Genomic DNA, 15274 nt, shown 5'->3' with positions numbered 1-15274 from the left:
CAACAGAAGATATACTTTTTCACTGGAAGAAGTGTTATTATGGATTATGGACTGACCAGAAGCAACGGTTTAAAGTAAAAAACGTCTTAATGATGGATTTTTTTTCTGATGTGGATTACAGAGGATCCACAGGTGAGCAAGTGATGGAAATCTATAAATCTCCAAATTTTGTGATTTATTGCCAAAACGGCAGCTGCATTTAAAAACCATCTAATTTTCTTCTCTTCTTCATCTGTCTAATATGATCTACTTCTCAAAAATAGCAACATATTAGATGAGATAGAGTTTCAGTGTGTGATGCTGCATTTGTTCGTGTGAAGCAGTAAAATTAAGTTTCAAAGTCATAAAATAATCTCTTGATGACTGGAACTAAATGATATTGCAGCAGCTCAGTGTCACGTTTCATCATGTTCCACATATTATGGCCTGACATTAAATTCTGGCATCAAGACTGTTTTGGCAAATATTACAATAGAAACTGCAGAATAGATCTGCTCAGACCTCTGGTCATGTAGAGTTCCTTTGTTCACACTCTTAAAGGGACAGTACATGCGAACAAACAAACAAACAAAAAAGTCCCTGATCACAATTTATTTTTTATTTTATGGAAAAGTCCAGCATTTCCCCAAACATTTATTTTGTGTTTCATAGCATGAAAAAAATATTGTTTTTAAAAAATGTAATAGTCAGTAAATGATGATAGGATTTTGAATTTTGGGTGAACAATCCCGGTAAAGTCAGATGGGCATCAATTTAGTTTTATGTTCTGTGATATGAGCAAAATGCAATATGCAAATATTTTTTATAAATAACTACACATAATGACCAGTGTTGTTTTAATATCATTGATATACTCTTGTAGTTTTAATTAATATTTAAAGTTGTATTTTTATATTTACATTTTAATTTGACATTACAGTAATGTTTACATTAATGTTACATTTCAGTCATTTTGTTGTGTTTTTGTCATTGTAATTAGTTTTTAGTTTCAGTTTATTTAATAATTTTTTTACACACAGTTAAACTAAATGAAAAAAGAAATGTTGCTGTCATAAAACTTTTTTTTTTCATTTAAACTGATAATGGGTAATAACTAATAATGCAGATAATTAAAAAGGCTTGATAAAATGTATAAAGTTCAGTTTTCTTTCATTCTCATTCATCAACGCTATTCTTTTTGTATTTGTTTTCTTTGTCTTTATTATACAATTAGCAAAAAGCAAAAAGGCCTCTAACAAATTCCTTTTCTATTCTATCAGTTTTCTTTTTACTATATAATTAAAAATAAAAATAAAACTTGCTATGTGTACTGTGTTGAGCTAACTGAGACCTGTTATAACACTTGCATATCATTGCTCTTCTGTTGGTTTTGATTGCCTCCATTGTCCTCATTTATAAGTCGCTTTGGATAAAAACAAAACCCTTAAATGGCTAAATGTAAATGTATTTTAAGACCCAGCTGTTAGGTTTCCCCAGTCTGGAGAAAGACCATCATCAAAAGCCTCACCTGTCAGAATGTAAAGTTAAAATTTAAATTTAAATGTAAACCTTACAGCCAATTTTCATGTATAGATGACAATTTCCTATAGTTCAGAGCAGAGGTCAAAAGTCAAAGTCTTTTCAGTAATGATTTGTCATTGATGATGGATAGCTGCCCTCTAGTGGAAAGATCTGGAATAACACACGACTCTCACAAATTTATCAACAGGGGGCGCTATAGTACATCAAGAGAGTCAGATTATATTAATCTGAAAAAGAGTAGTAGCTAGTTATTTGATTTATTGGGGTTTTCCTCATACTTCAAGGCTTTATACATGTCCAAAGCATGATTTTATTAATACAACACCAGATGATTCTAAGTTTTTCAGAAATTCTTGCTCTGAACTGAAGCTCGATGCAATGCTGAAATTTATGCACAGTGTTCCTGTTTAGCAAAACTCTGGAACATTGATTTAAACATTTATGAAAACTCTTTTAATGAAGGTTAGATATTCTGCTGATACAGTCTATCAGATTCATGTAGACAGATGCAAACATGAGACTGTCAGAAAGAGAACGAATTTGAGAGAAAGACTGTACAACAAAGTGTTTTGAGTCTCTTTAAGAAATTATGAAAGAAATCTCAAATGAAATAAATATAAATAAATAAAAGCTTGCACAGATAAATGCAAATAATGTAATCAGACTTTAAAAAAGAATGAAATATATATATTTAAATTGAAAATGTAAAAAAAAATTATTCAAATTCAAAATGAAAATAACAAATACATGAACTTGACTATGTTTTTTTTTTACTTAGCATTAAAAGAATATAAATAAATATATAAATACATAAAGGCTATAATAATTTCAACCAAAAATAGACAAAAATGAATGAATTAATTAATATAAATGACTTAAAATAAGACATCTGTGTAATATATATATATATAGAGAGAGAGAGAGAGAGAGAGAGAGAGAGAGAGAGAGATGAAGACATCTTTAAAAAAATATTTTTTTTTTTATAATAAATCACCATGATATACGTGTACAATATCCAATCTAAGTTTATCACACGTTTACTGAGTGAATCTAGAAGCTTCTGTAAAGCTGTTTTAGCGTTTAGCATAACAATGTTTCAATCTTCACGCGAGCACAAAGGCTAAAGCAACTCATTCATGCATATGCAGTTGTTTACGTTAAGCGTGTGATTGACAGTTGTATGAATGTAAATCTCGCTCTTTTGATTTGCTGAAGTGGCACAGTTTGAGCACGATAACCACGCCCCCCGCGCACTTTCAACCAATCGCTGAAGAGCACGAAAAACACGCATTGTTCGGTATAAAGACTTCGAGCAGCAGCAGGTTCACGGATAAATAACACACGGAGCTTCCGTTAGCTCGTTATACCGAGATTATTAGCTTACAAATATTTATTTATATTGTACTCTGCAATTATTAATAATAATTTCTTTATTCTGTACTATGGGAACAGAAAGTTTCTGGCTGCTGCTTATCGGATTTTCTCTTATTGCGAGCGACCCAATCTCCAACTCTACTGAAGTGTTTGCTAGTAAGTTTTTGACCATCAAAATGATGTAGATGATACTATAAAAATGTGTTTCTGTTTAATCTTCATTTTACAGTCGTTTTACATTTGCTTATTTGTAATATACATAAAAAAAATAAAAATAATAATAATAAAAAAAAAAATATATATATATATATATATATATATATATATATATATATAAATTTAACATTACAATTATGTACAAATATTTTGTTAATTAAAATAAAATTGAAATAATATGTTATTATTAACATGACTCAATAACTCAATATTTAAAATGTAAATATGTGTCTATCTATATCTGTTTATTTTGCAATAAGAATGCATTGCAATCAACTGTATTTATATTAACAATGTGGAATTGACTAAAGCACAGGTCCAGGATCAGTGTAGTTGCTTTTTTATATGATCCACTTAATTGCACATACACTGACTCTGGATCAGCAAGTGCAGTTTAATTTCATTTTCCCAATATGCATTGTTTCAAAGCAGCTAAACAGAGATAATAGTTTACATGCCAAAGACAGCAGTGGTGAGGAAAGAGCATGAGGAAATATCTTGTGGAGAGCCCTTATTCCTCAGGATTTCAGATATGAAATGACTACGATACAGGCCAGAATAAACTACAGATGCTGAAGTGATTGGTGTTTGTTTCAGGTAATTCCTCTGAGCTGACGGTGGACTACAGGGACATCAGGTCCAAGTTCTCCATCAGAAACCCAGAGTTCCCTGACGAGGATCTTTGCTATCTCGTCCCAGGACAACGGGACTCTATTTCTGACTGCAACTTTAAAAATGATTCCCAAACCTTCCTCATTATCCACGGATGGTCGGTGAGTTCACACATGCATGCAGTTTGTCTGCTTTCAAACAGTATATGAGCTGCATGTGTTTATGTAACTGTTGCTGTCTTACTGTATATAATAAATAAAGGTGGTGTCTCCTGTAGGTGGCGGGTTTGTTTGAGAGCTGGGTCTTTAAGCTGGTGTCGGCTCTGTTTGAACGTGAACCCAGAGCCAATGTTATTGTTGTGGACTGGCTGGATCGGGCCAACAAGCACTACCCCAAATCAGCAGAAAACACCGGGCTGGTGGGGGCAGACGTGGCCAGGTTTGTCAACTGGCTGGAGGTATGTGTGCAGAGAAACACATCGTAGCATTGTTCATTTTATTGCTGGAGCATTTTTGTAATGACAGTCAACCGAATGTTACCCCACATCACTACTGTGACAAAAAACATGCCCAAGTCAAAAAATAAAAAATAAAATAAATAAATAAAAGGTATAGACAATGGTTTGTATCTCTATAGCTTCTTCAAATAGTGAGCAAAAAAATTATAATAAATAAATAAATAAATATAAAATAATTAATTGTTGATAATGAAGTAATTAAATAAATAAATTAATTAATAAATTTAGCAAGGTGAAATTATTATGGAAATTAATCCCAGTGTTATTATTGTTAACCAATATCACAAATGAAATAAAAACAAAAAACAATGAAATAAAATATAAATATTACATGGAACTAAATGTGAAAACTAAAATAAGCTGAAATAAGGAAAAGAATTGAAGCCCTAAAATTACAAATGGGAAGAGAATACAACTAAAAAAGTATTATTTATTTACATTATTTAACAATTATTTACATTATTTAAATACAATCTATAACTAAAACAAATGGAAAAAGTGCATAAAACAATGACTTAAACTTAAATTATTAAAAAACATTAATTGAGATCAGGTGAAATGAAATATATATTTTAGAATTAAATAAATAAAATTATACCTGGAAGTAAACTAAAACTAAAACTGAACTAAAAAAAATAAAATAAAAAAATAAATAAATAATAATAATAATGACAAAGGCACCACAAAATATATATAAAAAAAAAAATGTAAAACTTAAAATAGAAAATGTCATTCAAATTGTAAATAAATACTTTAAGTATATAAAGTATAGTGCTGTCAAACAAATAATCGCATTCAAAAAAAGTTTTTGTTTACATAATATACTGTGTATATTTATTATGTATATGTAAATACAGACACATACGTCTGTATATTTAAGAACAATATGTTATCTTTATATTTTAAATATTTTTATATATAACATAAAACGTATATATAATAATATGAATATATAAATGTAAAAATGTGTAAATATTTTCTAAATATATACTGTATGTGTGTGTGCATTACATATACAGTGCATATACTTATACAATGTAAACAAAAACTTTTATAATGGATGCGATTAATCGGTTGACAGCACTAATAAAGTATTTAAGTATATAAATAATACTAAAATAACACTGATCCACCTAAATTATCAGCAATACAGAAGATATTAATAGTCTAATTTCTTATTTTTTTTGGAGTGAAATATAAAGCGGTTGTTAAATGTTGTTGCAGGCTGTCTCAGATTTGTTGAGTGATGTTTATTGGTGTTGTTGTGAAGGAGATGGACTATCCTCTGGAGAAAGTGCATCTGTTAGGCTACAGTCTCGGCGCACATGTGGCCGGCGTCGCAGGAAACCTCACCAACAACAAAGTCAACAGAATCACAGGTGTGAAGACCTTCATTAGATGTTTGTTATAGTCTTCCTTCGTAGAGTCACACCGAAAGCGTTAAAATGCCGTGTTCTCCGTCTCTTCAGGTCTGGACCCCGCGGGCCCCAGCTTTGAGAACGCTGAGAGTCTGAGGCGTCTGTCACCTGATGATGCCTCTTTTGTAGACGTCCTGCACACAAACACCAGAGGCTCGCCGGACCTCAGCATCGGCATCCAGAGACCCGTGGGTCACGTGGACATTTACCCCAACGGAGGCACCTTCCAGCCGGGCTGCAGCATCCAGAACACCATGAAGCTCATCGCCACCTACGGCATTTACAGTACGACCCATTACTGCATCCTACTCCTACACTGATATAGTATTGAGTCATATTTAGAATTTATTTATATTTTTATATTTGTTAATTTATTTCAGTTTCAGTTATTTGATCTAATGATTTTAGTACTTATTTAGTTATTATTTTTAATCTATTTATTTATTATGTAATTTTTATTTGTTTTTTTAAAATTTTTTATTTAGCTTTAATTTTTATTTTTATTTTATTTTTGTTTTAATGTAATACTTTTGCAACTTATACATACATATATATATATATATATATATATATATATATATATATATATATATATATATGTATGTATGTATAAGTTGCAAAAGTATTACATTAAAACAAAAATAAAATAAAAATAAAAATTAAAGCTAAATAAAAATGTATATATATATATATATATATATATAATTATTATTATTATTATTATTATTATTATTATTATTATTTAACAATGAAAAAAATTCAAAAATATTTTTTACTTGAGCCAATGAAAAATAATTAACTTGCCCTAAGAGCAAGTTATGAAAGAGTATACTCTATTTCATCTTTATTTAAATTAAAAAAAAATTATATATAATTTTAGTTAACAATAACAATGATGTTAGTAAAATGCTACATCTATTCAAATAAACTGTGCTTTTGCTATTTTTATTAATATCATTACTTTATATATTTGTTTTGCTTTAATTTTATAATAGTTTCATTTATTTTATCTATTGATAGATACAATTTTATTTTAATTAGTTTTAAAAAAAAAAATTATTTAGCTTTTTATTTTATTTATTTTTATTTTATTTTTGTTTTAATGTAATTCATATATATATATATATATATATATATATATATATATATATATATATATATATATATAATACGTATATTTTTAATTATTTATTATTATTATTTAACAATGAAAAAAAGTGTTTCATTCATCCAATTTAAAAATATTTTTTACTTGAGCCAATGAAAAATAAATAACTAAGAGCAAGTTATGAAAGAGTATACTCTATTTCATCTTTATTTCAATTATAATTTTTTTAAATAATATTTTAGTCAACAATAACAATGATGTTAGTAAAATGCTACATTGTGCTGTTCTTTTATTAATATCATTACTTTATATATTTGTTTGGCTTTAATTTTAAATAGTTTCATTGTTAGTAATTTTATCACTTCGTCTTTAATTTATTTCACTTAGTTTCCAAGGCAACATTTCAAATATGCATTTACATTTTTTTCACATAATATTTATTTCAGCTTTATTTAAATGACCAAAAATGATTTTTAATCCTTATAGTTCACAATTAAATGCAATTTTGTTATGTGCTTTTGTCATTTAAATTAGTATTTGTTTTAAATGTTGTTAATATTAATTTCCGCTTGAGTAATTTTAGTATTTCAACTTTACCTTATTTCAAGCAACATATGCATGTTTTGTTTTAAGTTCATCTAATATTAATGTTTCAGTATTGTTTCAATTACTGATGAGGATTCCTAGGTCAGACAGTAAGTCATAAACCTTCAGCTTGTGTTTTTGTCTCTTAACACCGGCGACCTTTGACCTCTGTCAGACATGGATCAGATCGTCAAATGCTCTCACGAGCGCTCCATTCACCTGTTCATCGACTCGCTGGTGAACCGGGCGTACCAGAGCTGGGCGTATCGCTGCAGCTCCAGAGACGCCTTCAACAAGGGCCTGTGTCTGAGCTGCCGCAAGAACCGCTGCAACAAACTGGGCTACGCCGTCAACAAGATCCGCAGCGCCAGGAGCGCAAAGATGTTCCTCAAGACCCGCGACATGATGCCGTTTAAGGGTGAGCCAGAAACCATCCAAGAAATGCATCACAAATCTACATTTGTGAGTTTTCATATGCATCCCTCTCGTTCTCTCACAGTGTTTCATTATCAGATCAAACTGCATCTGTTCAGCGACAAAAACATGACTTTGCTGGAGCAGCCGATGAAAGTGTCTCTGTTCGGGACGACCGATGAGAAGGACGACATCGCTGTCACTGTGTGAGCCCCCTTTTTTCAACCCTGGATTTTATTGAAGATTTTCAGTTTTTTAAGGACTAAATTATATTTATGGAATAGTTATGAACCACTCTTTGAGCGTAGACCTGAAAATTACATTTCTAATTTAAACTGCTGTAAAACTGGAATGCTTATGGCAGGCATAAGTTTGAAGAAAGACACTTGGTAGATTATAGCTGAAGGGAAAATGTGCATGGAATAAAAAAGTTACTAGAAGTATAAGTTCATTATTGTTAAAATGCACCATTTTTTTTTTTTTTTATATGAAATATACATTTTCCAAAACGTGTTTTACTCTAAACCTGCATGAAAAACAAAGCAGCAAGTTTGGTTCCAAATTCGAGGTTGATAATTTTCAAATGTTTTTTAAACAAGACTCAAGGCTGCATTTATTTGATTAAAAATACAGTAAAACTGTGAAATATTTTTACTATTTTAAACAGCTATTTTCTATATGAATATATAGTAAAATGTAATTTATTCCTGTGATGCACCGCTGTATTTTCAGCATCATTTCTCCAGTCTTCAGTGTCACGTGATCCTTCAGAAATCTTATACTCATTTTCTGCTCAAGAAAAAAGTATTTTTCCAATTCAGTTGCCATAGAAAGACTAGCATCACACTTCAACATTTCTGAATGTTATTAGATACAAAATACCACAGGAGTTTTAAAGAAACTTACATGAGGGACGGTAGATCATTAAACGTGTCTTATGTTTCTGACGCAGGCCCAGCGTGAGCACCAACAGCACCGTCTCGTTCCTGCTGACGTCTGACAGAGACATCGGCGAGCTGCTGATGCTGAGCTTACACTGGGAGAAAGATTCGTATCTCTACGGCTTCTTCAGCACCAATCAGTTCACCATCCGCAAAATCAGGGTCAAATCTGGAGAAACACAGTCCAAGTGAGTCGTTTCAGATCACAGAGCCAAGCTGCTATTAGTGAATTAAAGTCAGGACTGCATAGATGCATATATACAGTTTGGGATCCGTTTATTAAGCGAGGATGCATAAAATGATCAAAAGTGTCAGTGAGGATCACAGTATTATGCTAATGATTTCTATTTTGAATAAATGCTGTTCTTTTGAACTTTCTATTCATCTGTGAATCCTAAAAAATTTAATTGATCACAGTTTCGCAAAAATAATGGGTGGCACAAGTGTTTTCAACATTGATAATATATAGAAATGTTTCTTGAGCAGCATATTTTCATGATTTCTGAAGATCATGTGACACTGGAGACTGGAGGAATGATGCTGAAAATACAGCGGAGCATCACAGAAATAAATTACACCTTAATATATAGTCACTTAGAAAACAGCTATTTTAAATTGTAATAATATTTCACAATTTAACTGATTTTAGTGCATTTTTAAACAAAGAAATGTAGCCTTGGTGAGCAGAAGAGACTATAAAAAACATTAAGAAATCTTACTCATAGTAGAGTATTTATGTTGCATATCATTAAGTTGAAATGAGCCATAACAGAAAACGTTTCATATTTTATTTAATGTGTTTGAAGTGAATTACCTGATTTATAGGGTTTAACTATTTTGTATTATTACCACCATTTATGAATAAATGGTTATATTTCACAGAATTACTGATTTAACAGTATTTTTAATCAAATAAATGCTGCCTCGGTGAGCAGAAGAGGCTTCTTTTAAAAACATGAAAAAGTTGCACTGTTAAAAACTGCTCAATGTATAGTGAAAATAACACTAACATGTAAAATGAGCATTTTCTTTTCTTTGAAGGCTAATATTCAGACCCAGAGAAGGAGCGTTTGGTTCACTGGTTCAAGGTGGAGACGCTGTTGTGTTTGTGAAGTCGAGCGAGACGCCGCAGAGCAGGAGACAGCAGAGGTGAAGACCGCTTCCCTCTCACTCATATATACTGTATTCATATAGTTCATAAACAAAACTCTCTCTGTCTGCTTCTGGACTCTCAGGCAGCACAGACTGAAACATCTCGGGAGCTTCTTCAAACAGAGCATCAACGAAGCAACCGCAGACATGAGTAAAGAACCGGAGTTACTTCATGATGAAGCGACAGAGATCATGACAGAAGCCACCGCGCAGATCAACGCTACAAACACTTTGTGATTTTATTAATGCCATCTGCACCAGATGTACTGCATCTGAACAGATTTCATTCGATGTGACTTGCAGGTAACATTTGCATCCAAAATCAAAAGAAAAGAACAAAAACTATATGCATATAGAGAAAACCTTGTATAAAACACCAAATATTCGTGAGTGTAATGCATTCAGAGTTTCATCCCAAAATCAAAAGAAAGAAATAATGAATTATATGTTGCACTGAAGCCACTGAAGTTCTTTTTTTTTTTTTTTTAACATGGGGATTTTTAAGGAGCTTAAGACTTATTTTATTTAAATTTTTTGGTAACAATTGGATTTTTTAGAATAACTTTTATGCTTAATTGTCATTATTTTATCTCTATTTTGAAAATTACTGAAATACTTTCTTTTAAAAAATTTTATTTTATTTATTATTACTTATTTTAAAAAATCCCCACAAATATATATATATATATATATATATATATATATATATATATATATATATATATATATATATAAAATAAAATTTTTTAAAAAATAAAATAATTTCTTATTTCTTTCTTTTGATTTTGGGATGAAATTTGATACACTTAAACATACATAAAATTTAATTTTTCCCATGTAGAATTAATGTGTGTAAAAATAATAATAATAATAATAATAATAATAATAATAATAATAATAATAATTTTATTCCAACTTGATGGATTTGGTTATATTTATAGTTCAGAATAGATTTTTTCTTTTTTTTATAACATAAACTAATCAAGATTAAAATGACTAAAATACAAAGCATGTGTACATGATTATAGTGGCTTAGATTAACAATATTAACTGTGATCTGAAACTTAACTACAGCTACCTCAGTTTGACGAAACAAAATAAAGACAATAGAATTCAACATTCCAGTCAAAACATGTAAAATTTGCAGATTAATATATTTTCACATCAACAAATCAATGCAATTAATTATTTTTGTTCAAGTGAATGCTTCAAGTGTACTGTATATTTTTCTTTTATGTTTTCAGTGCATGTACAGTCAGTTTGAAGAGTCCAGACAGTATAATTATTATGTTTTTTAACCTGGACATTACTCACAAGCTTTCAAAGAAAATGTTATGATATTGTCATCATGCACAAATTGAATTGAAATGCCTGGCGATGTGAATCTGTCATCATCCATACTTACACATACAGTAATTCAATATTTTGACTTGACTTGCTGAAAGCATCTTGTGTATTCCTGCTGTATGACGGAAGAAGGGTTTGTTTATTATAATCACATGCAAATGTATCCGATTAAATTTGTAGCTCATTATTATCATTTAATAATCATTTTAGAACTAGATATAATCATTCTCAATAACCAGCACATCAAATTCATTATACAATAATAAAAAAAAAGTTTTGTAGACACACACAAAAACCTTTATTTGCTTTTATTTTAAATATTGTTCGTAAAAGAAAGGAAGGATGTGTCCAAAAGGAGGTTTTTAGAACTTCTTGGTACAAATTTATCCCAATAATATTGTTAAATAGACACACACACACACACACACACACACACACACACACTGCATTCATTGTGAACTTTCCCCTATTTTCTCACTAAACTCATCTGATGGACAGATATATCTGCATTTGAGTTCATTTCGATCATCGGCATGTTTAATACTTGGCACATGCATTTGGACATCATGGAAAGGTTTATTTTAGTTCCTGTTTTCTTAGAAGATCATGTGTGTGTGTGTGTGTGTGTGTGTGTTTGAACACAGAGGGCTAAAATAAGCATTGAAGGTAACACACAGCAATCATATCTGAACACACATACTGTTCAGCGATGGAAATATACACCAGACATCAAATACAGCAGCTTTTACTAATGCACCGGCGCGGGAATCATTTCTCTCAACTGTCTCCAGAAAAACATCTCAACAGTGACTACTGGGCTCAGATCTTTACATTGAGAAATACCTGAAAGAAACATGAATATTTTGCTCATTTCATGGAACAGATTTAAACTGTCAGCTGTCAGCTTTTGCCAGAAGTCATTCAGCTTTTTTTTATTTTGTTTACTGTCACACATGATCTACTCCATGCCTTCTTTACTGATTTTATGAAGCGAATAACTAATGATATTTCCAGATGAACACTTTCTGGATTTGAGCAGCTTTGCTTCACTTGATTTCCCATGAAATCATGATCAAATGTGAAATGAGATCTCTCAATCATCATTGGATTGCATTGCATTACCGTGCTATAAAATCACATTCATTTATACATCACGAGCTTCAGAATTCAATCACCTTTCATCCATAAGAATATCAGCATCTGCACCAAATTGGATATTTTGGCTCAGTTTGGGACTTGTTTGGGACAAAAGCCATATTCATAAAAATCATACAGCTCATAACTCGCAGATTTAAGGAGAAAATCGTAAAAATAATGGTATTAATTAAACCAATAATTTTGGTTTTGGAGGTTATCCCAACTCCAATTGTTCCTGTGATTATATTCTTGTTTTCATTAACCATTTGGGTAAGAAGTAAGAGCTGTTTATTTATTGTCTCATATCTGCTATGATATTCTGTTAATTAAAAGGCTGTTTATGTGCATATCTGCTAATTGTGAGCACACAAGCACACATGTAAGAGGCTGAAAATTAACCGAACATAGATATTGTTTAATTAGTCACACTCAGCCTGCATTTAAACAATTTTATTTGAACGATGCAATCTTTATTTTTGTTTTTAAACCTTTATTGCGCTCTACAATATGTCTATGAATAAATCTCTGACTGCGAATATACTAGCCAATCACTTTGTGCATAGTTAATAAGCATGCTGACATCATCAAAGTAAACCCCGCCCCCTTACTCTGAGCTCAAAGACTTCTCTCTATTTCTTAGTTAAGTTGGTCTCAGCAGCTTTATGAATAGGCTTTAAGAGAAAACTCTTTTTACTGCTATTTAGGAGAACTTTTAGTTGTTGAAATGTTTTGTGAATACGGGCCCTGATGGATCAAATATGATGCAAAACATAAAACACACACGCATGCATGTATATGTCAGGCTTTACAGGGTTAATAAACCTGCAGCAGTTCAAGAGCCGTGTGTAACTCGAGCTCGTGTCAGGTGACTGTGACCGGCACACTTTCACAAAACATGCGCAAGAAAGTTCACTAACGCAAGATGATATTTCAAATATGTGTCTAATTATAGAGCAAAGACCTTTCACAAGATGCAGCTTAAGTCCACGACTCATAAATCATCAGCAGGACCTTTCCAGAAAGCCCAGGACTTCCTTCCTGCACAGAAATACACAGAGCAACTAAACAAGAGTTTTCCATCTTCACATTTATCTCCACTTTATTCATTAATAATTCATGTATTCCAGGAGGTTATTTGTTCAAGCCTACAGCAATCTTCATGTGTTTACCTTTATCCGAATATTTCTTATTATACTAGTATATTAGCATGTGAAATCATTAAGTTAAGTATAATTTGATTACCTGTTTTTAATCAATATTTTTTACTGATTATATTTGAAATACATGAAAATATATTTAAAATCAACACAAACTTTGCTTCAATTCTGTTGAATCCAACTCTGTCATCCATCATGGATCACAATGCATAAATAAATATATTTTTAATTTTATATAAAATATATGGTAAAAAAAAAAATGAAATAAGTAAATTGTGAACTGAATTAAAATATTGATATGATAAAATATTGTTTTAGAATGTAAATATTTGAAATAGTTTTGAATACTTTTAAATATTTATTTTTAATATTTTAATATAAATCATTTAAAGACCTGGATTTTTTTTTTTTTTTTTTACATGAGTGTAAAATGTCTCAAAGATCACACATTAAATGTGGGTATAAATTGTCCAATTCTATTCAATTCATATTAAATATTAAATTTTAATGACAAATATAATATAATATAATATAATATAATATAATATAATATAATATAATATAATAATTAATAAAATAATATTTTGAATAAAGAACATGAATATTGGATTCATGTTTGTTCAGTGATTTGTCTGTCTGTGTTTCAGAAGCGAGCTGCATCAGTCTGGAAAGCAGTGAAGAGGTTAAAAAGCAGACAAAGAGATGCTCTGAACTATGTTTGTTGCTCAGATGGATGATGGATGTCTCTGTCTCTGTCTGTTAGTGATTGGTCAAATGAAGGGGTGTGAATGTCTGACCTGTACACGCTTAAAGATACAGCTTATTGGCATCTGGAGAAGATTGTGATTCTGAGGACCATTGCTGGGTTTTGCTCAGCAGAGATTTCACCAGTTGTGACTTTCGTTGGCAGTTCACTTTAGTTTTCACAACGGTCAGTCAAGCGATTTCACATTTTGATGTGTCTGCTCCTCGTAACCCTTTCACACAGTAAACGTCTCATCTGCATGTCAAGGTTAAACTGTGTCTGCGAAGTCCTGTCTCAGTCAGAAATAAAGATCTGACGTCTCACTATGAACAACAGCATGCAGAACATACAGACAACAACAGCCTCACACTCCACACTTGTTAATTGAAATAAAGCTAAAATGAAATATAAATATTAGATTAAATCTTAAACTGAACAAAATTATAGAAATGCCAAATAACGGAAATATGTTTAAGTTGAAGAAACAGAATTACTAAATTGAAAATTTCATTCAATCTTGTTTTTTAAAAATATATATTTTCTTATAACATTTTCTTGTTTTATTTATATTATATATTTGCAGTTATTTATATATATACTATATTTATCTTGATTTTTGTATTTATAGTTATGTTTTCATTTCTTGTATAGTAAATGCTACTAAATAATGCTTCATAAAATAAGTGGCTCAGTGGTAAAGCATTTCGGTAGAAGAATAAAAGGTTGTGGGTTCGATTCCCAGGGAACACACATACTGGTAAAATAAAAATGTGTAGCCTGAAGTGTTGGATCAAGTTATCACTTTTTGCACACTTGAGGTAAACTGGGGTCGTGTCCCAGTCCATAGAGACCAAAGCCCGGAAATCTAGAAAGCACTACTTCGAGCATCGAGCGCCATCTAGTGAAAATAAAATATATTACAATTCAAATGTGTATTTCTTAATTTAATAAATAAATACATATCACATTTATATATTAATAATATTAGAACAATTGTAAAATAACTAAAAATGATTATTAATGTATAAAT

The 15274-nt window shown here is 30.7% G+C and overlaps 1 protein-coding gene across 2 annotated transcripts; it reads left to right on the top strand.

Moving 5' to 3' along the window:
- Positions 1-2828: 2828 nt before the first annotated feature.
- Positions 2829-14640, top strand: LOC113045264 (lipoprotein lipase). Of its 2 annotated transcripts, XR_003275968.1 has the most exons (11): positions 2829-3051; positions 3709-3884; positions 4001-4180; positions 5511-5619; positions 5710-5943; positions 7527-7769; positions 7851-7971; positions 8718-8894; positions 9748-9855; positions 9942-10161; positions 14147-14640. XR_003275968.1 is itself a non-coding variant. In XM_026205510.1 (10 exons), the coding sequence occupies exons 1-10, from the start codon at positions 2964-2966 to the stop codon at positions 10093-10095; spliced, it is 1590 nt and encodes a 529-aa protein (XP_026061295.1). In that variant the 5' UTR covers positions 2829-2963; the 3' UTR covers positions 10096-10360. The 2 variants fall into 2 exon arrangements, 1 of the variants encoding a protein (XP_026061295.1); XM_026205510.1 differs by lacking the exon at positions 14147-14640 and having other exon boundaries at positions 9942-10360.
- Positions 14641-15274: the final 634 nt, after the last annotated feature.

This window comes from Carassius auratus, chromosome 27 (assembly GCF_003368295.1).
Source record: "Carassius auratus strain Wakin chromosome 27, ASM336829v1, whole genome shotgun sequence".
NCBI classification, from domain to species: domain Eukaryota; kingdom Metazoa; phylum Chordata; class Actinopteri; order Cypriniformes; family Cyprinidae; genus Carassius; species Carassius auratus.
This window is presented reverse-complemented; position numbering and strand designations above follow the sequence as displayed.

Excerpts from the sequence above, each read along its gene's own strand:
- LOC113045264 (XM_026205510.1), top strand. The coding sequence starts at position 2,964 with ATGGGAACAGAAAGTTTCTGGCTGCTGCTTATCGGATTTTCTCTTATT. Across the intron at positions 5,620-5,709 it reads CAAAGTCAACAGAATCACAG|GTCTGGACCCCGCGGGCCCC; the intron begins GTGTGAAGACCT and ends CCGTCTCTTCAG. Across the intron at positions 8,895-9,747 it reads TCTGGAGAAACACAGTCCAA|GCTAATATTCAGACCCAGAG; the intron begins GTGAGTCGTTTC and ends TTTTCTTTGAAG.